General features: G+C 41.9%; 1 protein-coding gene across 1 annotated transcript in view; it reads right to left on the bottom strand.

Moving 5' to 3' along the window:
* The window catches only part of ctsc (cathepsin C), a 42199-nt gene that overhangs the window by 2923 nt on the left and 13671 nt on the right, over positions 1-25605 (bottom strand). The window contains exons 4-6 of the mRNA XM_085998804.1: positions 24631-24786; positions 5102-5220; positions 736-867 (exon numbers count right to left, since the gene is read on the bottom strand). Of these exons, the coding sequence (XP_085854930.1) occupies positions 736-867; positions 5102-5220; positions 24631-24786 (407 nt within the window). The remainder of the gene's footprint in view (positions 1-735; positions 868-5101; positions 5221-24630; positions 24787-25605) is intronic.

Raw genomic sequence — 25605 nt, 5'->3', positions numbered from 1 at the left:
AGTTTAGAAGAATGAGAGGTGATCTCATTGAAACATTTAAGATTCTGAGGGGGATTGGCAGGGTAGATGCGGAGGAGGAATTTCTTCACTCAGAGGCTTGTGAATCTTTGGAATTATCTACCCCAAAGGGCTGTGGATGCTGAATTATTGAGTATATTCAAGGTCGAGATAGACAGATTTTTGGATCCCAGGGGAAATTAAGGGATATGGAGATCGGGCAGGAAAGTGGAGTTGAGGTCGAAGATCACCCATGATCTTATTGAATAGTGGAGCAGGCTCAAGGGGCGGTATGGCCTACTCCTGCTCCTAATTCTTATGTTATGTTCTTAATCCAAATGCATCTGGTCAAGAAAGTCAACTTTGAGAATGTTGGATTGACTATTGAATGACAGCTTACAACATCCCACATTAACACTTACAGGGTTATTACATACATGGACATTACATACATGGACAAAGCTGTCTACTACTAGACATGCATTTAGATTTTGATCATAGCCAGTATGAATATTTTAATGAAGAGGATAAAATAATCTTAGGCAAAGGCACCAATTTCCACACTTAATGACACGGCTAGCATATTTTGAATAAAAACATATTAATTCATATTTTGTAGCCCAAGAACAGTTAGTTGAAAGTGTTTTGTGAAGTCACAACCCAAAATCAACAAGATTGTCCTTAAAGTGCAGAAAGTAAACACCAATGAATTGAACAATACTGGTTTTAGTCAATTACCTTGTGAATATTGGCTGCAGGAAACTATCTGCTGCGTGCTCAGGATTGGATTCTGTGTGTTGTTTGTCAGAATACGAACACGGGCTTCAAGCATCCCCATGGAAGAAAAGGAATAGCAACTGCCACAGCTGCCTGGAGTAGTACAAAGAGACAAGTGGGGTCAGACAGAACAACGAACCAAAAAAAACATTTGTTCAAGTGTCAAATAGTGCAAAGTTAAGGCTGATCAAAGTTAAAAACAGACATTATCTCCTGTGTACAGAACCTTTACTCAGCTATCATACCTTAGCATGGCACATTGACTGGAATATAGTCCTCATTGCCTCATAGCACTACAAATCCATCACCCAAGCAGCTGCTGCCTAGATAACACCTTTCAAAGAAACAAGAGCGTCCTGAATCACACATCAGCTGTTGGAAGAACTGCAGACAACCTAATTAAATGCAGATTCATGAAGGACTATTGACATGGACGTGGCAAACAGCAGCAAGAGCATGTTCAGTCTAGATTATTTAAAAAAGAAAAGTAGCAACCCAGCCATAAGATTTTGCCAAATTGGATAATGAAAGCAGTTGAATTTAATGCCCCAAGGAGTGATTCTAAAGCAGATCATATAGGTTAGCAATTCCCAGAGCAGAGTTTAGGCTGTACTGAACAAAAACAAAACGATTAGGCTGCATTTTGCTATATTTACATAATCAAAAAAGAAACTATACCATTACATTGGAACTTTTTTTTGAAAGTTTTCCTTGCCAAAGTATTTTATTGACCAGGCCCCTCAAGCATTGCCAGGACAATGTTTGAGAGGCCTGGTCCCTCTGTCCAGCCTTTGGCCCTCCATTCACCACGACATTTCTGCAGCTACCAATCTGCTCAACCACACCCTCACCACCACCTTTGATGCCCTAGTCACTATTAAAACAATTACCCTCACCCTGGCCATTCCCCTATGTACGGCCCTCATCTTCGCTCCCTCAAGTCCAAGGGACACAGACTTGAACAGATATGGTGGACAACTGGTTTAGCCATTCACCGCCAGATCTGGCTGGACTACATAAAGCATTATTGGGTCCTGCTCTCGTCTGCCAAAATTGCTCACTATTCCAGAATCATTCTGGAATACAAAGATAAACACAGGCTTCTATTCTCCACTGCTAACCGTCTTCTTAAACCCGTCTCCCCTGTCTCTTCCACCCTCACCTCTGACAAGTGCAAGGAACTCATGGATTTCTTTGTCTCCAAGATTGAGACCATCCATTCAGCTGCCTCTGCCAGTTTCCGTCCTTCCCCTAGCCCACTGGCCAAACTTCCTCTAAGGTTCCCCCCTGCCCTAGCTCTGAACTCACATCTTTCTCCAGTTTCTCTCTGGTCTCCCTTCAGGACCTCTCCACGCTCATCTTGTCCATGAGACCCACTTTCTGCTCCCTCGACCTTATTCCCACCAAGCTGCTGACCACCCAACTTCCTTTTCTGGCTCCCATGTTAGCTGACATTGTTAACCGTTTTCTCTCCCTCAAATCTGCCATCAGCACTCCTCTCCTCAAAAAACCAACCCTTGACCCCTCTGTCCTCGAAAACTACCACCCCCACCCCATCTCCAAACTCCCTTTCCTCTCCAAAGTCCTTGAACACGTAGTCGTCTCCCAAATCCATGTCCATCTTTCCCACAACTCCATGTTTGAATCCCTCCAATCAGGTTTCTGCCCCTGCCACACTATCGAAACAGCTCTTATCCAACTCACAAATGACATCCTTTGTGACTGTGACAGAAGTAAACTATCCCTCCTCGTCCTTCTCGACTTGTCTGCAGCCTTTGACACAGTTGACCACTCCATCCTTCAACGCCTCTCCACCGTCGTCCAGCTGGATGGGACTGCACTCGCCTGGCTCCATTCTCATCTATCTAATCGTAGCTATAGAATCGCCTGCAACGGCTTCGCTTCCCGTTCCCGCATCGTTACCTCTGGTGTCCCCAAAGGATATATCCTTGGCCCCTCCTATTTCTCATCTACATGCTGACCCTTGGTGACATCATCCGAAGACAGAATCAGTTTCCACATGTACGCCGAGAACACCCAACTCTACCTCACCACCACTTCTCTCGATTGAGATTGCCCAAAATCAGCAATGTGGATTTTCAGGTCAGTCTGGGCTGGATTCAAACTAGGGCAACAAGCTGAACTACTGCAATCACAATTCAATAGTATGCTACATAAAACCCTCAAATTCCAATTGGTCATGGCCAGTTTTTGGGCCTAACCAACTGAAAAAAGACTGAGTATGCTTAATACCAGATCTACCCCTTCTTAGAACATTGCATACATTTCTGATTTTAACACAGTCTGAACTCAGTTTTAAATGTACAAATCATTTAGACATGTATAGCACTTTCCAGCACCAACACATGTTCACTCTCATTGAAAATCAGCATTCAGGTTTGCCAGGCTAAGAGCTATATATAGAAAGCCCCAGATAAAGATTCCATAAGCCTTTTAATGCCATTTCCACTTTTTTTTTTTTTGCTTAGGTACCCAGGAACCAGTGCCAAATACAGCACTAATTATTTTTGGTAAAAGTTGCACATTGGGTTTGGAGAGGAAAACAAGGACATTGGACGGAAGTATGTCAGACAAGTTAGACTGCTCTGCACCCATTTGGTGGTACCTTCATCTACAAACCAAGGGGTACATACTTTGCTTTGTCATAGTATTAGTGCAATTTCTAGAAGTGGCCATGACAAACAGCCACAATGGCACAAATGTGATACATGAAAGCCCAACTAACCTCCTTTTGAAACGCTCACATTATAACATGCTTAAGCGGTAGATGATAGCAGGCATGCTAGGGAGCTACAGTCAGAGCCTGGTCATCACATCCACCATGATACCAACAACCACAACTGCAGGCTCGGTCAAATCCATGTAGCAATGTCTATGGGTAACTGGATTCACAAACTTGGAGTCAGCAAGTGAGCCAGATGCCAAGCTGCCACCTTCCGCAAAGACACCTGTATCTAACATGCACAAGACCAGCACGGCCAGTGACAACTAGTCAGCTGCTTCAAATTCTGCCTCTATCTACTTTCACGTATTCTGTCACACTGTCTAATGGGAATGGTGCCCTACACAAGATTTTATTCTTCACAACCACCTCCACATCACTCAGCCAAGAGTGTGTTCAGGCATGGGCTACTCCATCAATTTCTTGCAGACTCAGGCCCACACTAACAAAAAAGATCATATGCCATTAAATGTTCACTTAGAAGGGAAGGACTGAAAGATTGTTCTCTCATGCAAAATTAAGCTAGCTCCCATAGAAGGTGAAAGGCGCACATGGAATGATAAATTAATGAGCTAACTACAGAAAGTTGCAGCACACTACATTTCTAGCAGTTGTTTCTAGCTGTATGCACTGCACTGCTCCAACAAAATCTACCCGAATATCTTATGGAGTATTTCTTCCATATTTGGGTTGTTGCCCGCTATTACATTTTCTCAAAGCTTTGTTCAATATTGGCTTTCAGAGGCCATTGACATTAGTTCTTTCTAGCTTGCAAAAGTGACAGTAATCTGACAATTATTTTTGTAAGTCAGTCAGCTCCTGCACTGGTACGCTATAAATTGAAGTTGTTGCCTGCTTAAGAGGGGATGAATTCCAGATCTCCCAGCAGCCAGAATGTTTGTCCCTGGACATTAAAAATCCTCCCTCACAACCACCAGACGTCTCAAAGCGCTTTACAGCCAATTAAGTACTTTTTGAAGTGGAGTCACTGTTGTAATGTGGGAAACACGGCAGCCAATTTGCACACAGCAATGTGATAATGACCAGATAATCTAAACACCGGGGATAACGCCCCTGCTCGTCTTTGAAATAGTGCCATGGATCTTTTACGTCCACCTGAGAGAGCATCCGAAAGATGGCACCTCCGGCAGTGCAACACTCCCTCAGCACTGCACTGGAGTGTCAGCCTAGCTTTATGTGCTCAAGTCCCTGGAGTGGGACTTGAACCCACAATCTTCTGACTCAGGAGGTGCGTGCGCTACCCATTGAGGCATAGCTGACACTACCAACACAAGAAACAGATTTCTCTCTACATTGCAATACAAGTGCAAGTCTTGCTTTTAATTCTGTACATCAACCCCATTCAGAGCCTCCCTGTCTAGATATAGTTCAATATAGCTTTTGTGGAAAAATTGGATCCTGCTACTGAACATGCTGCAGGTGATCAATTTTTTCAGTTGATAAAGGGCTCAGGCCATGTTTTGAAATATGGTTCCTATAAGCATCTGGCTTTTCAGACCTTTGTTGTTGCATTTTTTGAAAGATTTTAAGCAAGCCACTCATTTTTTTTTAAAATGACTGTACCTTGATTTCGAACAGGACTAACATAATTCACTCCAGCAACATTCCTCCAGTCCCATGATTCTGGCAAAGAGTCTGCCAACTTCTGCATCTCCTCTGACGCAGGCATAGGTCTTGGAAGCCTATTAAAGAACATCTAATTACTATTCAGGAATCTCAATTTGAAGTACCATGCTTCATTACTGACTACTTTTAATTCAAAGTAATCTTCTTGGAATTAAGTTTTAGAGCACAAGGTAAATACTGTTTTAATTTGCTTTAGCCAAAAAAACAAGATCATTTAATTATTTTCCCCATGCCAAAAAATGACAACAGGAGTAGACTACAACTCAACTAGTAGTTGCAGACGGAATAAAGTAAGTAGCTCGACTAGCAATGTAGGTGGCCAAATTAGTCACATTGCAATAATATGAAAAATAGAAAATTTTGCAAGAATTGATTCTCCCAGCTGCTTTAAAATTCTGCCCCTTCAAACAAATCATTTTTGCCTCCCCTTTTCTCCCTACTCTCACCAAAAAAGTGATTTACCGATTGCACTCTTGACCAAGCTGCTAAGCATCCTCGGACCTCAGATTTCCCTGTTCATGCAAGGATACACTGCTTCCACTCAGTAAATCTCATTCATAGTACAATTTAGATTTTTTTTTTTTTTTTTTTTTTAAAGTTGCAATGAAATTGTATTGCACAAGATGTAGAAGCATTAATGTATTGTGCAGAAATGTGGAATAGAACTACCTAATGTATACATACATGCATATTAGCAGCTTACACCTTACAGAAGCATGAAAGTATCAACAAATGTGTAATTGGGGGAAACTAGACAGATCAAAACTACTAAAAAGAGGACACGAGAAAAAGCATGGAAAATGAAACTGAATGAGGGGTAAAGGGCATGATCGAATATACAGGAAAAACTTCTGAAAAGGGAAACCACTTTTGGTCATGGTTAATCTAGAAACCATTGGCATAAGAAAGAGCACAATAGAAGTCTTGAGTTTGAAAATTAAGGATCTAGATTAAAAGACAGACAGAAGGAATGCACTAATAATAGGAGACTTGATAGTTAGACGGGTGGAGACTAAGGCCCATATTTTGCGGTGGGTATGACAGCGTACAATATACCGCAAGTTTGTGATTTCCGCAAGAGCACGCGCTAAATCCCGAACTTGTGATCGGCCAAGGTACATCTTGACATATCACCCGCTCCGCCTCGGAAATCACAATTGCTGGCACAAAGTTGGGCTATTTGCCCACCAATTACATCCAAAAATTTTAGTTAGTGAAAGCGGGCGCAGAAGCCTGTTTCTTAAAAGATCTATGCATATATTTTGGTAGACAAAACTTTTTATTGTCGGTCTATTAAGGTTCAAATGGTCGTGCCTTTCAATTTAAAGCATATATAACAGTACAGTACGGACACCCAATCTTCAAAACCAGGAAACATGTCAAACTAAATAAAAAGGTTTCAATTTTTCCAAGCTTGACGCTCAATATAAATTGGTGCTTTTTATATATGTGTGTGTGTGAGAGAGACGTACACAAGCACACAAGTAAATATTTGTAGTACAGGTAGACTACCCTTTATCCGGACTTCCGAAAACCGAAACCCTCTAAAAACCGAAGGTTTTTTCGTTCAGCGTAAGTCGTGCGTACGAACGAAAAAACCTTCGGTTTTTAGAGGGTTCCGGTTTCGGAAGTTCGGATAAAGGGTAAGCCGTGCGCACGACCCCCCGCCAACCGCCGGCCCCGACAACCGCCGACCCCCCCCGCCGGCCCCGACAACCGCCGACCCCGACTGACTTACGCTGAGCGTCAGCGTAAGTCGTGCGCACGACCCCCCGGCCGAAATCCGAAATTCTCCTTTATCCGAAACTCGGCTGGTCCCGAGGTTTTCGGATAAAGGATAGTCTACCTGTATTGTATTACCAAGAACAGAGTTATCACAGGGAGCACCCAAATTCAAATAGCCTGGATAAAAACATCTAAAGTCAAAACACACTTCTTCACAGTGCGTGCCCTCAGATGTTTGACTTTGCAGACTTTTAAGCAGAAATCAATTCAAGATTTCAAGGATAACTTGGCTTTGTTTCAAGTGTGTAGTGAGTGGATGTTATCTTTCGTGTACTTCAGTTTATCATTTAACGGCGAGCACACATCCGAATCGTACAATCTAACAGTAGTTAAAAAAAAAATTATTTTTGCAAGTTTTATGTGAGCACACTATTTAGCATACTCTATTATACTTTATTAAATTCTGAAAATTAAATTGATTGCTCATGAAAAAATATCCTTTAGAAACACAGAAGGCCAGGCAGATAGAAAGTATTCATTTTAATTGCTTGGGAAGCAGAAGAAAATTAAATAAAGTGAACATCTATCCGATTTCAGTGACCAATTCTGTCCTTTCAACTCAAAAATGAACAAACAATATAATGCATCTATAAACAAGGAAGATAGATTTCTCCATTACCAGTCTAAATGAGGTCTGAATAATATATGGCTGAGAATCTCTTTCTGAAGTTCAGCAACATTACTTGTAGGAGTGTTAGACCTTTACTTGGTATCAAAACAAGTAGTTGTATACATATAGGGACTAATAAATTGAGAGTTTGGATGAAAATAAAAAAATGCCGATATGAAATAAGTCCAAGTACAGTTCCTAAAGAAGTTTCTAAATTCTTTGTAAGTTGGCGGCATTCTCCATAGGTACGCCGTCGACTGCAAATTTTGGGCCACTATTTTGCAGTCCAGATTAAGAGTGCTAGGATAAAGGGTTTTTCAGAAAGACGAGAAAAGGAGAAAACAGCCAGTCATGGTCCACCTGAGAGACAAGATAGATAGGTCTGAAGAAACGTTCCCTCGAAGCTGCACGGCCGCATAGCTCTCTGCCAGTCCTGCGCAGCCCGAGAGTGGCTTTTTCAATGTTGCATTTTGCGCATGCGTGAAACTATGAATAGGCCCCGCACCCAAAAAAAATTAGGGGGAACATTGGTCTGAAGTCCTGCAAAATGAGTTTAGGAAGACGACCGTGGTGCAGTCTTCAAGGATGGTATTCTCTGGATTACTCCTCCAGCTGTGTGTTTGAATAGGGAAGGTTAGAAAGCTCAACACATGACTATAGTAGTGGTATCATGAAGATGGTTTGTGTTTTGTGGGGCATTGGCACCAGTTCTGGGGAAGATGGCATCTATTCTGCAGGGATGGGCTAAATCTGGACAGGAAAGGATCTAATGAATTGACAAAAAAAAAAGTCAAGTGGAGAGGCATTTAAACAGGCAGGAAGGAGTGGGGAAAATAAAAGCAGTCAAACTGCAAGTAAAAAAGGTAGAAATAGAGGAGATAAATGTGCAGAATGAAATAAGCAAAAAGGTTATCATGCAGAAGGAATAAAGCAAAGAGGATAAAACAAATTGACCAGTTCTAAGCAGGAAACAGATAAAGGAATGAGGTGCTACCTTGGCCAAAAAAACCCAAGGGAAAATTAGCTGCTTTAAGTAAGAGAAGATAAAGTGCATTTATTACAATGCGCAATGGGAAATAAACCGATATCTTCCTGTGACATCATTTCGGCTGCAAATTATGCAGGGGTGGAAAATAAATATACTGGGTTACACATTACAGCAGTGACTACACTTCAAAAATACTTAATTTTCTGTAAGGTGCTTTGGGACTTCGAGGTTGTGAAAGGCACTATACAAATGCAAGTCTTTCTTTTATAATATTTTTTTTTTAGAAGGGACAGAACAGAACAGGTCAGAGAGGAGGAGTGCCAATATTGGTGAAGAAGGGAATGCATACTGTAGAGAGGACCAAGGTCCAAAAAGTTTAGACAACATAGCTGGTAACAGAAGATTTTTTAAAAAAAGTTACATTAGTAGGCTGGACTACAGACCCCTATTTGTGGGAGGAAAATGAAAGAGAAATTCTGTACACAGACCAGGGGGGAATGAGTAAAAATAATAAAATGTCTAGGAGATTGCAATTAGCCACTGTTGATTGGGATAAGGAGGGAGTAAACAGAGAGAAGGGAATGGAATTCCTAAAATGTTTGCAAGACTTCTTCCTCAAACAGTATGTTCATTTGCCTACAAGATCTAGTTATGGAGTAATGAAATAGACCAGGTAGGAGAGTTAAATGTGGGTGAGCACCTCAGGAGAAGTCATTACAATACAATGAGGTTTAAGGTTCAAATAGAAATGGTCCAAAATAAGGACACCAGATTGGAACTGGGTAGATTTTTTAAATGGGAGCTCGTTGAGGTGAGGTGGAAAGAGAAATTGGCACAAAGGAGTGCACATCAACAATGGGATATATATAAGATATTGCAAAGTTGCAGAATAAAAGTATACTATATAAGTTTCAGAATTACATGGATAATAGAGGTTAGAATCAAAAATTGTAGAGGGCATATGGAGCCTATAAGGCATCATAAAAATGATAGAAGTGAGAAAATACAAGAAAATAAGGAAACAGGTTAAGAAAGGGGCAAGGAAAGCAAGTAGGGAGTAGGAGGAGCATCTGAAAAAACATTAAAAACAGTAAAGTATTTCTAGAATACATCAGTAAATGTGATAAGAGATGCCCGAGAAGATAGTGAGTTAGTAGAGCATAAGCATAAATTGGTGGGCATATAATTACTTCATTTCAGTGTTTACAAAAAACGTGAGGGGGTAAATTTTAAATTGATTAAAAGATGAGAGATATTAAAAATATTAGAGAAGTTAGTTAAGCTAAACAAGAACACCGTGCCAGGATACATCCATTGGTCCCAAGGGGAAAATAGAACAAACAGCAGAAGCCCTAGAAATTAGGGGGTAATTTTAATTTAACATACTAGACAGGAAATCGACAGGACTGTATCACCCCCACCCTCCTCCTTTTACACCTCGCCAATGGAAAGGAAAATCAGGTGGGGTGTAAAACAGACGACTGATCCAATCCAGTCATTTTTCCACCAGCTGGGTTAGGTTAAAATTAACCCCTACATTTCAGGATTCCATTGAAAGTGGATGTGTGTCAGATGACTGGAGAGGGGGCAATGCAATACTCATTTTCAAAAAAGGGAGACAGAACTAACCTGGGTAATTACAGGCAAGTTAGTTTAACAGCTCCAACAGGTAAAATTTTGGAATTTTTAAATTAAAGATGACATTACTAAATAGAAATATGGAAAACATAATTAGAAGCAGCCAACAGATTTCAAAAAGGAAGATGGTGCGCGGCAAACCCAAGAGTTCTTTGCAGGAGGTGACAGATAGTGGAAGGGAGAAATACGGTGGATGTGGTGTACCAGGACTTCAGCAAGGCTTTGAGAGGCCAGTGTCAGGAGGAGCAGAGAGCGGCGGTACAGTGAGTACTTAAACTCACTTTTGCGGGCCTTTTTTTTTTTTTTTTTTTTTTTTTTTTTTTTTACAGAGGCTTAACAATCTCTCAGACCAGCGGTGGCATTCCGGAGCCACATCACGATTCAAAAAGTGACGCGGGCAAGAGGAAGCAGCTGATTGAGTGAGTACGGCCAGGTGAGTATTTATACTACTCTATAGTTTGACAGTTAAGATTAATAGTTTATAAAATTTAGAAGGTCTTAATTTTTGTGGTTAGTTTCTAAGGTCTCTGATGTGTATCGGGGAGTGCTAGTAACCAAGGGCCCTTGAGTATATTATTTAATTGTAGTGTAATTAGTGGTATCGATTTGATTAAATTTAAATTAATTAAAGGGTAAGTCATGGCAGGACAGCGCCTCCCTGTGGCATGCTCCTTCTGCACTATGTGGGAAATCAGGGACACTTCCTGTGTCCCTGACGATGTGTGCGGGAAGTGTACCCAGCTGCAGCTACTGACAGACTGCATTGCGGTGCTGGAGCTGCGAATGGATACATGCTGGAGCATTTGCGATGCTGAGGACGTCATGGATAGCACATTTCGGAGTTGGTCACACCACAGGTAAAGGCTGCACAGGCAGAGTAGTAGGCGCAGGCAGGTAGTGCAGGGGTCCTCTGTGGCCATCCCCCTTTCAAACAGATATAACACTTTGGATATTGTTGAGGGAGATGGCTTATCGGGGGAAGGCAGCAGCAGCCAACTTCCTGGCACCGTGGGTGGTTCTGCTGCACAGGACGGGAGGAAAAAGAGTGGGAGAGCTATAGTGATAGGGATTCTATTGTAAGGGGAATAGATAGGCATTTCTGCGGCCGCAAACGAGACTCCAGGATGGTATGTTGCCTCCCTGGTGCAAGGGTCAAGGATGTCTCGGCGCAGCTGCAGGGCATTCTGGAGGGGGAGGGTGAACAACCAGTTGTCGCGGTGCATATAGGTACCAACGATATAGGTAAAAAACAGGATGAGGTCCTAAAAGCTGAATATAGGGAGTTAGGAAGTAAATTAAAAAATAGGACCTCAAAAGGTAGTAATCTCAGGATTGCTACCAGTGCCACGTGCTAGTCAGAGTAGAAATAGAAGGATATTTCAGATGAATACGTGCCTAGAGGAATGGTGCAAGGGGGAGGGATTAAAATTCCTGGGACATTGGAACCGGTTCTGCGGGAGGTGGGACCAGTAGAAACTGGACGGTTTGCACTTGGGCGGGACCGGGACCAATGTCCTAGGGGAGTGTTTGCTAGTGCTGTTGGGGGGGGTTTAAAATAAAATGGCAGGGGGTTGAGAACCTGTGCAGGGAGACAGAGTAAAGGGAAGCAAGGATAGAAACAAAAGACAGGAAGGAGAAAAGCAAAAGTGGAAGGCAGAGAAATCAAGGGTGTAAATCAAACAGGGCTACAGTAAATAATAATTCTAAAAGGACTAAGTGTTAAAAAAACAAACCGGAAGGCTTTGTGTCTTAATGAGAGGAGCATTCGTAATAAGGTGGATGAATTAGCTGCGTACATAGATGTAAATGGATATGATGTAATTGGAATTACGGAGACATGGCTCCAAGGTGAACAAGGCTGGGAATTCAACATCCAGGGGTATTCAATATTCAGGAAGGACAGGCAAAAATGAAAAGGAGGTGGGGTAGCATTGCTGGTTAAAGAGCAGATTAACACAAAAGTAAGGATATTAGCTCTGATGATGTGGAATCTGTATGGGTAGAGCGGAGAAATACCAAGGGGCAGAAAACGTTAGTGGGAGTTGTATACAGACCCCCAAACAGTAATGCGGAGTTTGGGGATTGCAGTAAATGGGAAATTAGAGACGCGTGCAATAAAGGCACAGCAGTTATCATGGGTGACTTTAATCTATATATAGATTGGGCTAACCAAATTAGTAACAATACTGTGGAGGAGGAATTCCTAGAGTGCATACGGGATGGTTTCCTGGACCAATATGTCGAGGAACCAACTAGAGATCAGGCCATCTTAGACTGGGTATTATGCAACGAGAAAGGATTAATTAGCAATCTTGTAGTGCGAGGCCCCTTGCGGAGGAGCGATCATAATATGATCGAATACTTCATTAAGATGGAGAGTGATGTAGTTGACTCAGAGACTAGGGTCCTGAATTTAAATAAAGGAAACTACAATGGTATGAGGCGCGAGTTGGCTAGGATGGATTGGGGAACGTTACTTAAAGGGTTGATGGTGGATAGGTAACGGCAAACATTTAGTGATCGCATGGATGAACTACAGAATTTGTTCATCCCTGTTTGGCATAAAAATAAAACAAAAGAGGTGACTCAACCGTGGCTAACAAGGGAAATTAGGGATAGCATAAGATCCAAGGAAGGACATATAAAATGGCCAAAAAAAGCAAAGCTGAGGATTGGGAGCAGTTTAGGATTCAGCAAAGGAGGACAAAGGGATTAATTAAGAGGGGGAAAATAGCTGCAAGCTTATTCTTGTAATCGAACATAAAAACTGACTGTAAAAGCTTCTATAGATATGTGAAGAGAAAAAGATTGGTGAAGTCAAGCGTAGGTCCCTTGCAGTCAGAATCAGGGGAATTTATAATGGGGAACAAAGAAATGGCCGAACAATTAAATACATACTTTGGTTCTGTCTTCACAAAGGAGGACACAAATAACCTTCCAGAGATGTCTGGGAACACAGGGTCTAATGAGGGAGGAATTGAATGAAATCAGTATTTGTCGGGAAATGGTGTTATGGAAATTGATGGCATTGAAGGCCGATAAATCCCCAGGGCCTGATAATCTACATCCTAAAGGTACATAAGAAGATAAGAAATAGGAGTAGGCCATACGGCCCCTCAGGCCTGCTCCGCCATTCAATAGGATCACGGCTGATCCGAACCTAGACTCACATCCACTTCCCTGCCCGCTCCCCGTAACCCCTAATTCCCTTATCAGCTAGGAAACACTCTATCTCCGTTTTAAATTTATTTAATGTCGCAGCTTCCACAGCTCTCTGAGGTAGCAAATTCCATAGATTTACTGCCCTCGGAGTGAAGAAGTTTCTCCTCATCTCAGTTTTGAAACGGCAGCCCCTTATTCTAAGATTATGCCCCCTAGTTCTAGTCTCACCCATCAGTGGAAACATCCTCCCCGCATCCACCTGATCAAGCCCCCTCACAATCTTATATGTTTCAATAAGATCGCCTCTCATTCTTCTGAATTCCAATGAGTAGAGGCCCAACCTACTCAACCTTTCCTCACAAGTCAACCCTCTCATCTCCGGAATCAACCTAGTGAACCTTCTCTGAACTGCCTCGAGAGCAAGTATATCTTTTCTTAAATATGGAAACCAAAACTGTACGCAGTATTCCAGGTGTGGCCTCACCAGTACCCTGTATAACTGAAGCAAGACTTCCTTGCTTTTATACTCCATCCCCCTTGCAATAAAAGCCAAGATTCCATTGGCCTTCCTGATCACCTGCTGTACCTGCATACTAGCCTTCTTGTTAGGGAATATAATATTTTAATAACAGATTTTAATATGATTAAACTAATGATTTAAAGAAATCTGATTATGCTTAAGCTGACCACATGCCAAAGGATGGTGTGATGTATCAGATCCAATCACAGCTGGTAACGTCACATCGGCTGACTTAAAAACTGAGAACAATGAAAATGCTGATTTAGCTTAAACTGTGAAAGTGCTGATCTTAGCTTAAAATTGAAAGTGATGATTCTGCTTAACTAGAGAACAAAGGAATGATTGATGATCCAATCAGTGTGATGTAGTTGAACCAACCATAGCTCTGCATGCATGCTACTGAGCCAATGGTAATAAAGGGGGCGGGTACATCCGCTGCTGTATAAAAACCAGCCAGTTTGAATATGATGTTGGTCGGATAAAGGAAGCCAAACAAAGTGTAAATCAAGTGATGCAATAAATCGACTATTTAAAACTTACCACCGGACTCACAAACTTTAATTTTAGTGCGTTGACCTCAAATCAGTGTGGTCCACTGAAATTAATTACCCGATCTAACAATTCTGTTTCATGCACCAGGACCCCCAGACCCCTTTGTACTGTAGCACTTTGTAGTTTCTTTCCATTTAGATAATAACTTGCTCTTTGATTTTTTCTGCCAAAGTGCATAACCTCACTTTCCAACATTATATTCCATCTGCCAAATTTCTGCCCACTCACTTAGCCTGTCTATGTCCTTTTGCAGGTTTTTTATGTCCTCCTCACTCACTGCTTTCCCTCCCATCTTTGTATCATCGGCAAACTTGGATACGTTGCACTTGGTCCCCTCCTCCAAATCATTAATATAGATTGTAAAGAGTTGGGGTCCCAGCACTGACCCCTGCAGAACACCACTAGTTACTGATTGCCAACCCGAGAATGAACCATTTATTCCCCACTCTGTTTTCTGTTAAATCTTCCACCCATGCCAGTATATTACCCCCAATCCCGTGATTTTTTTTTATCTTGTGCAGTAATCTTTTGTGTGGCACCTTGTCAAATGCCTTTTGGGAAGTCCAAATACACCACATCCACTGGTTCCCCTTTATCCACCCTGTTTGTTACGTCCTCAAAGAATTCGAGCAAATTTGTCAAACATGACTTCCCCTTCATAAAACCATGCTGACTCTGTCCGATTAAATTATGCTTATCCAAATGTCCTGTTACTGCTTCCTTAATAATGGACTCCAACATTTTACCAATCACAGATGTTAGGCTAACTGGTCATCAAAGAGTGCTGTGAGTTTGGGTAAGTGTGAGTTAGGGTAAGTGGGGTGTTAGGAGCTCTTTTCAAACTTTAACTCTGAGTTGTAGTTAATAAGGCCTTTCTGGTGCTGAGTGACTGTTGGTAAACCATTTAACTGGTGTAACTAGAGGGATTGATTTAATTTAAATCCAATTAATTAAAGGGGATACTAGCATCTAAAATCGGGCAGAGGGTGTACATAACTAACAATAAAAAATTTAATTAATTACATAGAATGGAGCAGGTGATGTGTTACTGTTGCGAGATGTGGGAGCTGGTGAACTCCATTGAGGCTCACGGTGATTACGTCTGTGACAAGTGTCTGCTGCTACAGGAACTCCAGCTCCGTGTTGATGAGCTGGAGTCTGAGCTTCAGACACTGCGACACATCAGGGAGGGGGAGAAGTACCTGGACTCTGTATCAGGAGGTGGTCACACCCATGAAGTTAATTAATTCAGATGTAGCCCATGGTCAGGGACAGGACGGTGTGACTACGAGTGAGGCAGGTACGGGGATCCAGAAGGTAGAGGTGGAGGAGCTGCAGCCCTTGCTCTTGTCCAGCAGGTTCAAGGTTCTTACTCCCTGTGGGGACAGGAGCAGGGACTGCAGGGAGGATGAGCAACCTGGCCACAGCACCGTGGAACGGGGGGCCATTCAAGAGGGGGGAGTAAATAGAAATGTTGTCGTGGTAGGGGATAGTATTATTAGGGGGATAGATAGAGTTCTCTGCAGCCGAGAGCGAGAGTCCCAAAGGCTGTGTTGCCTACCCGGTGCCAGGGTTAAGGACATCTCCTCTGGGCTGGAAAGAAACTTGCAGTGGGAGGGGGTGGATCCAGTTGTCGTGGTCCATGTTGGTACAAACGACAGATAGGACTAGGAAACCGGTTCTGTTAAAAGGAGTATGAGCAGCTAGGGGTCAAATTAAAAAACAGAACCTCAAGGGTAATAATCTCTGGATTATTACCTGAGCCACGAGCAAATTTGGCTAGGACAAATAAAATTAGAGAGTTAAATGCGTGGCTCAAAGACTGGTGTGGGAGAAATGGTTTTGCTTCCTGGGACACTGGCACCAGTACTGGGGCAGGAGGGAGCTGTTCCGTTGGGATGGGCTTCACTTGGCCAGTGCTGGGACTAGAGTCCTGGCAGATCATATAACTAGGCCTGTAGAGAGGGCTTTAAACTAACTAGTGAGGGTGGGGGAGGTTCCTAGAGAGCAAATAATAAAAATGACAACAGAGAAGGTCATAGACTTAGGTAGCAGTGGGGAAATTAAAAACCAGAGCGTGTCAGGAAGGGGCAGGAGGTATGGAGTAAAAGGTAAAGTAATAAAAATGGCAAAAGCAGGAACTAAGTGTCACAAAACATATTTGAAAGTTCTCTATCTGAATGCACGTAGCATTCGTAACAAAATAGACGAGTTAATGGCACAAATAACTTCATATGGGTATGATCTTGTGGCCATTACAGAAACATGGCTGCAGGGTGACAATGCCTGGGAATTAAACATACCAGGTTATTTAACGATCAGGAAGGACAGGCAGGAAGGAAGGGGAGGTGGGGTGGCTATGTTAATAAAGGAAGGAATCACTGATACAGAGAAATGATATTGGGTCAAAAGATCAGGATAATGAAACAGTTTGGGTGGAGGTAAGGAATAATAAGGGGAAAAAAACACTAGTGGGCGTAGTCTATAGGCCGCCGAACAGTTGCAACTCTGTTAGACGGAGTATCAATCAGGAAATAGTTGAGGCTTGTAATAAGGGAACATCTATAATTATGGGGGATTTTAACTATCATATTAATTGGACAAATCAAATTGGGCAGGGCTGCCTTGAGGATGAGTTCATTGAGTGTATTGGGATGGGTTTCTTGAGCAGTATGTAACTGAACTGACCAGGGGGCAAGCAACCTTAGATCTGGTCCTGTGTAACGAGACAGGATAAATTAAAAATGTCCTAGTAAAGGATCCCCTTGGAATGAGTGACCATAACATGGTTGAATTCCATATTCAATTAGAGGGTGAGAAGGTTGGATCTCAAACAAGCGTGCTAAGCTTGAATAAAGGAGACTATGAAGGTATGAGAGCGGAATTGAGTAGAGTGGATTGGGAAAATAGATTAAAGGGTAAGACGATACATGATCAGTGGTGTACATTTAAGGAGTTATTTTACAACTTCCAAAAATATATTCCACCGAGAAGAAAAGGGTGTAAAAGAAAAGACAGCCATCCATGGCTAAGTAAAGAAATTAAGGATAGTATTCGACTAAAAACAAGGGCATATAAGGTAGCCAAATCTAATGGGAGGATAGAGGATTGGGAAAACTTTAAAAGACAGCCAAAAATAACAAAAAGATTGATTAAGAAAGGGAAGATAGATTATGAAAGTAAATTAGCAAAAAATATAGTTCTTTGAGGAAGTAACATATAGGGTGGATAAAGGGGAACCAGTAGACGTAGTGTATTTAGACTTCCAAAAGACATTTGACAAGGTGCCACACAAAAGATTATTGCTTAAGGTAAAAAATCACAGGATTGGGGGTAATATTCTCGCTTGGATAGAGGATTGGCTATCTAACAGAAGGCAGAGAGTTGGGATAAATGGTTCATTCTCAGACTGGCAATCAGTAACTAGTGGTGTTCCGCAGGAGTCAGTGCTGGGTCCCCAACTCTTTACAATCTATATTAACGATTTGGAGGAGGGGACCGAGTGTAACATATCAAAGTTTGCAGATGATACTAAGACGGGAGGGAAAGCAGTGAGTGAGGAGGACATAAAAAACCTGCAAGGGGACATAGACAGGCTAAGTAAGTGGGCAGAGATTTGGCAGATAGAATACAATACTGGAAAGTGTGAGGTTATGCACTTTGGCAGGAAAAATCGTACAGCAAGTTATCTTAATGGCAAGAAACTGGAAAGTACTGAAGTACAAAGGGATCTGGGGGTCCTGGTGCACGAAACTCAAAAGGTTAGTATGCAGGTGCAGCAAGTGATTAAGAAGGCCAATGGAATGTTGGCTTTCATTGCTAGGGGGATAGAATATAAAAATAGGGAGGTATTGCTTCAGTTGTACAAGGTATTGGTGAGGCCGCACCTGGAATACTGCATACAGTTTTGGTGTTCATACTTAAGAAAGGACATACTTGCTCTCGAGTCAGTACAAAGAAGGTTCACTCGGTTAATCCCGGGGATGAACATATGAGGAGAGGTTGAGTAGATTGGGTCTCTACTCATTGGAGTTCAGAAGAATGAGAGGCGATCTTATTGAAACATATAAGATTGTGAAGGGGTTGGATCGGGTGGATGCGGGGAAGATGTTCCCGATGATGGGTGAAACTAGAACTAGGGGGCATAGTCTTAGAATAAGGGGCTGCTCTTTCAAAACTGAGATGAGGAGGAACTACTTCACTCAGAGGGTGGTAGGTCCATGGAATATGCTGCCCCAAAAAGCTGTAGAAGCTACATCATTACATAAATTTAAAACAGAAATAGACAGTTTCCTAGAAGAAAAGGGAATTAAGGGTTACGGGGAGCGGGCAGGAATTTGGACACGAGTCTAGGTTCGGATCGGACATGGCCCTGTGGGTAGCGGAGCGGGCCCAGGGGCCGTGTAGCCTGATCCTGCTCCTATTTCGTGTCTAATTCTGTTAGATTCAGGAGATGGTTCTGTGATAGTAGATTGGCGGTTAGGATCAGATATGATCTTATTGAATGGCGGAGCAGGCTCGAGGGGCCGATTGGCCTACTCCTGCTCCTATTTCTTATGTTCTTATGTTCTTGTAGTTTCCAGCCTTTTGTCTACCTCCCTTTTTAAATAAGGGCGTTACATTAGCAGTTTTCCAATCTGCTGGGACCTTTCCTGAATCCAGGGAGTTTTGGAAAATTACCAATGCATCCGCAATCCCTACCGCTGCTTCTCTCAAGACCCTAGGATGTAAGCCATCAGGTCCAGGGGATTTATCCGCCTTAAGTCCCATTATTTTACCGAGTACCATCTCCTTAGTGATTTTAATCGTGTTTAGCTCCTCCCCCCCCACTTAAGGAAGTGGCCCTAGAAATAGTGGATGCATTGCTGGTCATCTTCCAAAATTCTATAGACTCTGGAATAGTTCCCATGGATTGAAGGGTAGCTAATGTAACGCCACTATTTAAAAAAGGTGGTAGAGAGAAAACGGGAAAAAAGAAAAAGACCGGTAAGCCTAACATCGGTAGTGGGGAAAATGCTAGAGTCCATTATAAAAGATGTAATAGCAGAACTTGGAAAACAGTGACAGGATCGGACAAAGTCAACATGGATTTACAAAAGGTAAATCATGCTTGACTAATCTACTGGAATTTTTTGAGGATGTAACTGGTAGAATAGATAAAGGGAGAACCAGTGGATGTGGTGTATTTGGACATTCAGAAGGTTTTTCAAATAAGGTCCCACTTAAGAGATTGGCGTGCAAAGTTAAAGCACATGGGATTGGGGGTAAGGTACTGTCATTGATTGTTTCCTGTCTGCCAACCAGTACTCCAAGAGTTGGATTAAACGGCTCTTTTTCCGAGTGGCAGGCAGTGACTAGTGGGGTACCGCAGGGATCAGTGCTAGGACCCCAGTTATTCACAATATATATTCATGATCTAGACGAGGGAACTAGAGGTAATATCTCCAAGTTTGCAGACAACACAAAGCTGGGTGGACGTGTGTGCTGTGAGAAGGATGCAGAGAAACTCCAGTAGGATTGGACAGGTTGGGTAATTATACTGCATCTGCCATGCATCCGCCCAATGTGGATAAATGTGAGGTTATCCACTTCGGTGGCAAAAACCAGAAGACAGATTATTATGTGAACAGCAATAGATTGGGAAAAGGGGAAGTGCAACAAGACCTGGGTGTCCTTATGCACCAGTCGCTTAAGGTAAGCATGCAGGTGCAGCAGACGGTTAAAAAGGCAAATGGTATGCTGGCCTTCATAATGAGAGGATTCAAGTACAGGAACAAGGATGTCTTGCTGCAGTTGTACAGGGCCTTGGTGAGACCACACCTCGAGTATTGTGTGCAGTTTTGGTCGCCTTATCTGAGGAAGGATGTTCTTGACATGGAGGGAGTGCAGCAAAGATTCACCAGACTGATACCTGGGATGGCAGGAATGGCGTATGAAGAGAGATGGGGTCGATTAGGCTTATATTCGCTAGAGTTTAGAAGAATGAGAGGGGATCTCATTGAAACTTATAAAATTCTAGCAGGACTAGACAGATTAGATGCAGGAAGGATGTTCCCAATGGTGGGGGAGTCCAGAACCAGGGGTCACAGTCTAAGGATAAGGGGTAAGCCATTTAGGAGAGAGATGAGGAGGAATTTCTTCACCCAGAGAGTGGTGAACCTATGGATTTCTCTACCACAGAAGGCAGTTGAGGCCAATTCATTAAATATATTCAAGAAGGAGTTAGATGTATTTCTTAAGGCTAAAGGGATCAAGGGATATGGGGAGAAAGCAGGGACAGGGTGCTGAATTTGGATGATCAGCCATGATCTCATTAAATGGCAGAGCAGGCTCGAGGGGCCAAATGGCCTACTCTTGCTCCTATCTTCTATGTTTCTATGTACCACACAGGAGACTACTGGAGAAGAATACTGGATTAAAAACCGGTTAGAGCGGACCACACAGTTAGAGTTAAGGGCAGTTTCTCAGTGGTTGAAACTGAGCAATAGTGTCCCACAGGTCTGTGCTAGGACCGCTTCTGTTTACTACATACATCAATAATTTGAAAGTAGAGCTAAAGGGAGTGATGTGCAAAATTGCAGAGGATACTAAAATAGGCTTAATAAATAATTTTGAGGACCAAAGGGAGCTGTAAAGATAGAGACAAGATAGTGAAATGGACAAAAAAGTGGCAGATGGAATTCAATGTCAGTAAATGTCAGGTAGTATATTTTGGTTAAAAAAAATTATACTTTGAATGAGGGAAAGCTGGGCGATGTGGAAGAGGGAGTTGGGGGCTCAGGTTTACAGGACATTAAAAGCAGTGCCTCATGTGGATAAGGCCATAGAAAAGCTAATGGAATACTGGGTTTTGTGACAAGAGACATAGAATATAAGAGAAAATGTAACAGTCAATCTATATAAAACCTTAAGACCACAGTTGGAGGACAGTGTGCAGTTTTGGGATCCACACTATAGGAAAGATGTTGAGACAGTGGATGGTACAGCACAAATCTACTCGGCTGCTGCCTGGCAAAATACTATACGAGGAAATACAATATGAAGACAGACTTGGAAAAACTGGGACCCTTTCAATAGGAGATTAAGGGGCGATTTAATAGAGATATTTAAGTTATGAAGGGATGGAATAGAGCAGAAAGGAACAGACTTTTCAGTGATTGTGGGGTCTAGAACAAGGGGCCCCAAACACAAGATTAAATGTAGGAGATTTAGGACCGAGATGATTTGTTTTTAAATAGAGGATTGTGAGGCTGTGGAATTGAAATAAAGAGTAGCTTGCCTTTCAAAAGCTAGGCTTTATTAACCTTAAAAAACCAGCAGTACATGTTAAGCACCCAGTCTCAACCAAACTGTAGAGAACTGAATTTAAGATGGCCACCACAGGTCACATGGAATCAACTAACCAATAAGTTTACAGCATGTATCTCAAGGCAGGAAAACAGGCAACCAATTACAATGCTTCTTATAAAACAAGAATAATCACCACAGGAATACACTACTGAAGTTAGTGACTGAAGCAGGGACATGTCAATATTTAAAAATGGATTAGATAGGAGGTTGAAGGAAAGGGGAAGAGACTATGGGAACAGAGTAGGCACTGAATTAGGACTACTGCTCATGCGGAGGACAAACACTACTGGTTGGGCCAAATGGCCTGTTTCCATGTCATCATTTGATCTCACATGGAACAACTGGCTAAAGAACCACTATTCGTCCAGATAACCAGGAAAAGTAGGTCAGAGTATGTCAATATGGTAAGGTTTACAATTAGGTTTATGGTGGAATGAATGAGAATAGAAACATTAAAATTTAGAAAGGCTAATTATGAGGGGTAAGGAGACTAGAAACGGCCAAGTCACTTACAAGCATGCTTATAAACTCTCAAATACGTTTTTTTTCTTTCTTTTTTTTTTTAAATCGCCCCATAACCTTAAAAATTCTAGGGAATACAACCCTAGTTTGTGTAATCTCATACTTTAACCCTTGGAGTCCAGGTATCATTCTGGTAAATCTACACTGCACGTTCTCCAAGGCTAATATATCTTAAGATATGGTGCCTATAACTGCTCACAGGTGTGGTCTAACCAGGGTTTTGTATAGCTGCAGCATAACTTCTACCCCCTTGTATTCTAGTCCTCTAGATACAGGAAACTTTGGTTTATCCGGAGGTTGTATGTCCGGAAACCTCGATCTACCGGCAGAAATCAGGAGCCTTTATTTTCTTCTCGTGGCTTTTTTTTTTCCCCCCCCAAACAGTCAGGCTCTGCAAAGTTTCTCTGAAGCTGTTGCTAAGCTACAGAGACGCTTCTAAGGTACGGCCGACTGTTTAGAAGCTGTACAGTGTTTGTTGCCAGATACGGAGCTGCAAATCTCCGTATGCTTCAACATTAACGCTGGTATGTCCGGCAGTTTTGATAGATCGGCAACAGCTCGGTCTCAGCGGTGCCAGATATAACAAAGTTTCCTGTATAAAGGCCAGCATTCCATTAACCTTTTTGATTAAAATAGTCATGAACAGGTACAGAAATAATGATCTATGTACCTGGACCCCCAAGTCTCTTTGGACCTCCCCTGTTTCTAGCTTTGCACCATTAAGAAAGTACACTGTTCTATCCTTTTTAGGTCCAAAATAAACAACCTCACATTTGTCTACATCTGCAATGTTCTAGGGAAAATAGCTATGTGGACAACAATGAAAGTAATGGGGAGAGTAGAGATTGTTCCTGAACTATAAGGCTAGTGAATCAAGAAATATGAAAACAAGGTAAAGGAGTTCAAGAAAATAGTCAGGAGAGCAAATGAGAAAAAAAAGTGAGGTTAGGATAGCAGGGAAATTTTTGAATGGCAAGCATGGCGATCAATATATTCACAGCAAGCAGGTGAAAAAGAAAATGGTGGTGCCATTGAAAATTCTCAAAAGGTGACATACCATGTGACCAAGGGATAGCAAATACAGTAAATTAATTCTTCCTGTGTGTTCATGGAGATAATCATGGAACAGTATCACCAGCACAGAAGTTTGAACTTCCTGGGAGGAGGAGGAAAGGTGGGGAGAAACAGCAACAAGAAACAGAAATTTCAATAAGGCAGTTACAGATAGGTTGAGGAAGTTCAAAGGAAGATAAGACACCAGACCCAGATAGACTTCATTCAATAGTACTTCAAGTGGCTAGCAAAAATTGGTTATCTCTTTGCTTCTTTTTATAGGTTGGCATCATGCTCCCTCTTCTCCAATCTTCAGCCACATCCTCATTTCCATGAGTTCCCTAATGATGCCTGCCAGAATACATTCAATGAGTAGCTGTTTAAGTGCCCTAGGGCTTAAATCAGACAAAGGGCCTTGGCTTCCTTCAACATCAGCCTGTCCATTACCTCCACCAATTACACCTCAGTAAAAGCTCAGGAAAGGTATTATTCAAGAAATTTAAGGGGTCAGATAAATTCAACTCCAACAAGACTGCCAAAAATTCTAGAAGCAGGTGACACTGGGCTCCGAGCTTAAAATAGGGACGATGCAGAATTGTTTTAAATATATTATACAGATGGTGGTGAATGTACAGAATGGACTATTCAGGAGGCAGATAGTATAGATATTTTAAAGAGTGGGCAGCCGAGAAGCAGTAGTTTGTGAGCAGCCATATGGACTACAGCATTTCTTCGGGTCCTATACTTTCCCATGTACGTGCACTTAAGCATACTGTCAAGAGAATTTAGGTGGGGCATTGCAGGAAAAATACAAAGCAGAAATTTTTTTACATTTAAAAATACAACTTCTGGACTTGACAAACTGTTATTATTTCAAGATTAGATTGTAATTTAGAATTAATGGCGATCACTTAACTACACTCACTATTCAATAAAAGTGAAGAGTAAAATATTGCCAATGGTCTTCACTTTTAGCCATTTTGTCATCACAGCCCCAAACAGTATTAATTCCACTATCCACAACTGCTCCTATGCTCCTTTTAAGGATATTTTGCCCATTTTTACAGCACAAAAGGTAAAATCACTAGCATATAAGTCAACAGTTTTCACAGTTCAGAGAACATTAACAGTACATTTAATATGACACATTCTTAAATTGTACAAGCAGAAACAAGTTCTTGCCAATTTTCAGACATTTATATAGTTCTGTTGCAGAAATGGTTGCAAGATTGTAGAGCACTTTGATAAACAACAGTACTGCTGTTGTACAGCATCACAAAACCTACCTAGGAATCCTTGAGCTATGACCACCAGCTCGATTGATCAAATCTTGAATGGTGAATTTTTCATACTCTTCATAAACTTTTGCAGTCCAAGATTTCTGAACTGTATTTATTGCTTTCACAAAATCCAAGTTAGACATATAGGGTCTCTGTGACAGGCTATTGAGGGTGGGGGGGGGGGGGGGAGAAACAGAGGAAGCCATTAAAACAAGTCCCATGTTGCAAATACAATATTAAATCAAACTGCATCTGAACAAGCATCTCCGTGCAAAATCTTTTTTCTAGACTGGGGAAGGTAAAGAGAAAACAATCCAAGCTAAGAACACCACCTTCATGAAAATATTTGATAAAATACTGTTTGCAAATATGGACAACAGCATATATTGCTTTGAAATGCAACATCAAATTAAAACACAGAACCCCAAAAGGTAATAATCTCTGGACTGTTACCTGAGCCACATGCAAATTGGCATAGGGACAAGCAGATCAGAGAGTTAAATGTGTGGCTCAAAGAGTGGTGTGGGAGGAAAGGGTTTCAATTCATGGGGCACTGGCACCAGTACTGGGGAAAGAGGGAGCTGTTCTGTTGGGATGGGCTCCACTACCGGGCTGGGACCAGTGTCCTGGCGAATCGAATAACTAGTGCTGTAGGTAGGGCTTTAAACTAAAAAAAGGGGGGGAAAAGAGAAAAAGAGGTCAAGTGAGGGGAAATTTAAAAATCTGAAAGAAAAGTCAAGACAATGGAGCAGTGAAGATAAGCAGAGTGCGACAGGAACAGAGTTTAACAGTAATAGTGCATCAGTGAATAAGGTGAAAGCAGGGAATAATGGTAAAAAGTTAAAATTAAAAGGTGCTTTATCTAAATGCATGAATATTCGTAACAAGATAGACAAATTAGCGGCACAAATAGAGATAAATGGCTTTGATCTAATAGCCACTACAGAGATGTGGTTGCAAGGTGACCAAGGTTGAGAACTA

This window comes from Somniosus microcephalus, chromosome 10 (genome assembly GCF_052327205.1).
Source record: "Somniosus microcephalus isolate GS21.2 chromosome 10, FLI_Smic_1.0, whole genome shotgun sequence".
In the NCBI taxonomy this organism is placed as follows: Eukaryota; Metazoa; Chordata; class Chondrichthyes; order Squaliformes; family Somniosidae; genus Somniosus; species Somniosus microcephalus.
This window is presented reverse-complemented; position numbering and strand designations above follow the sequence as displayed.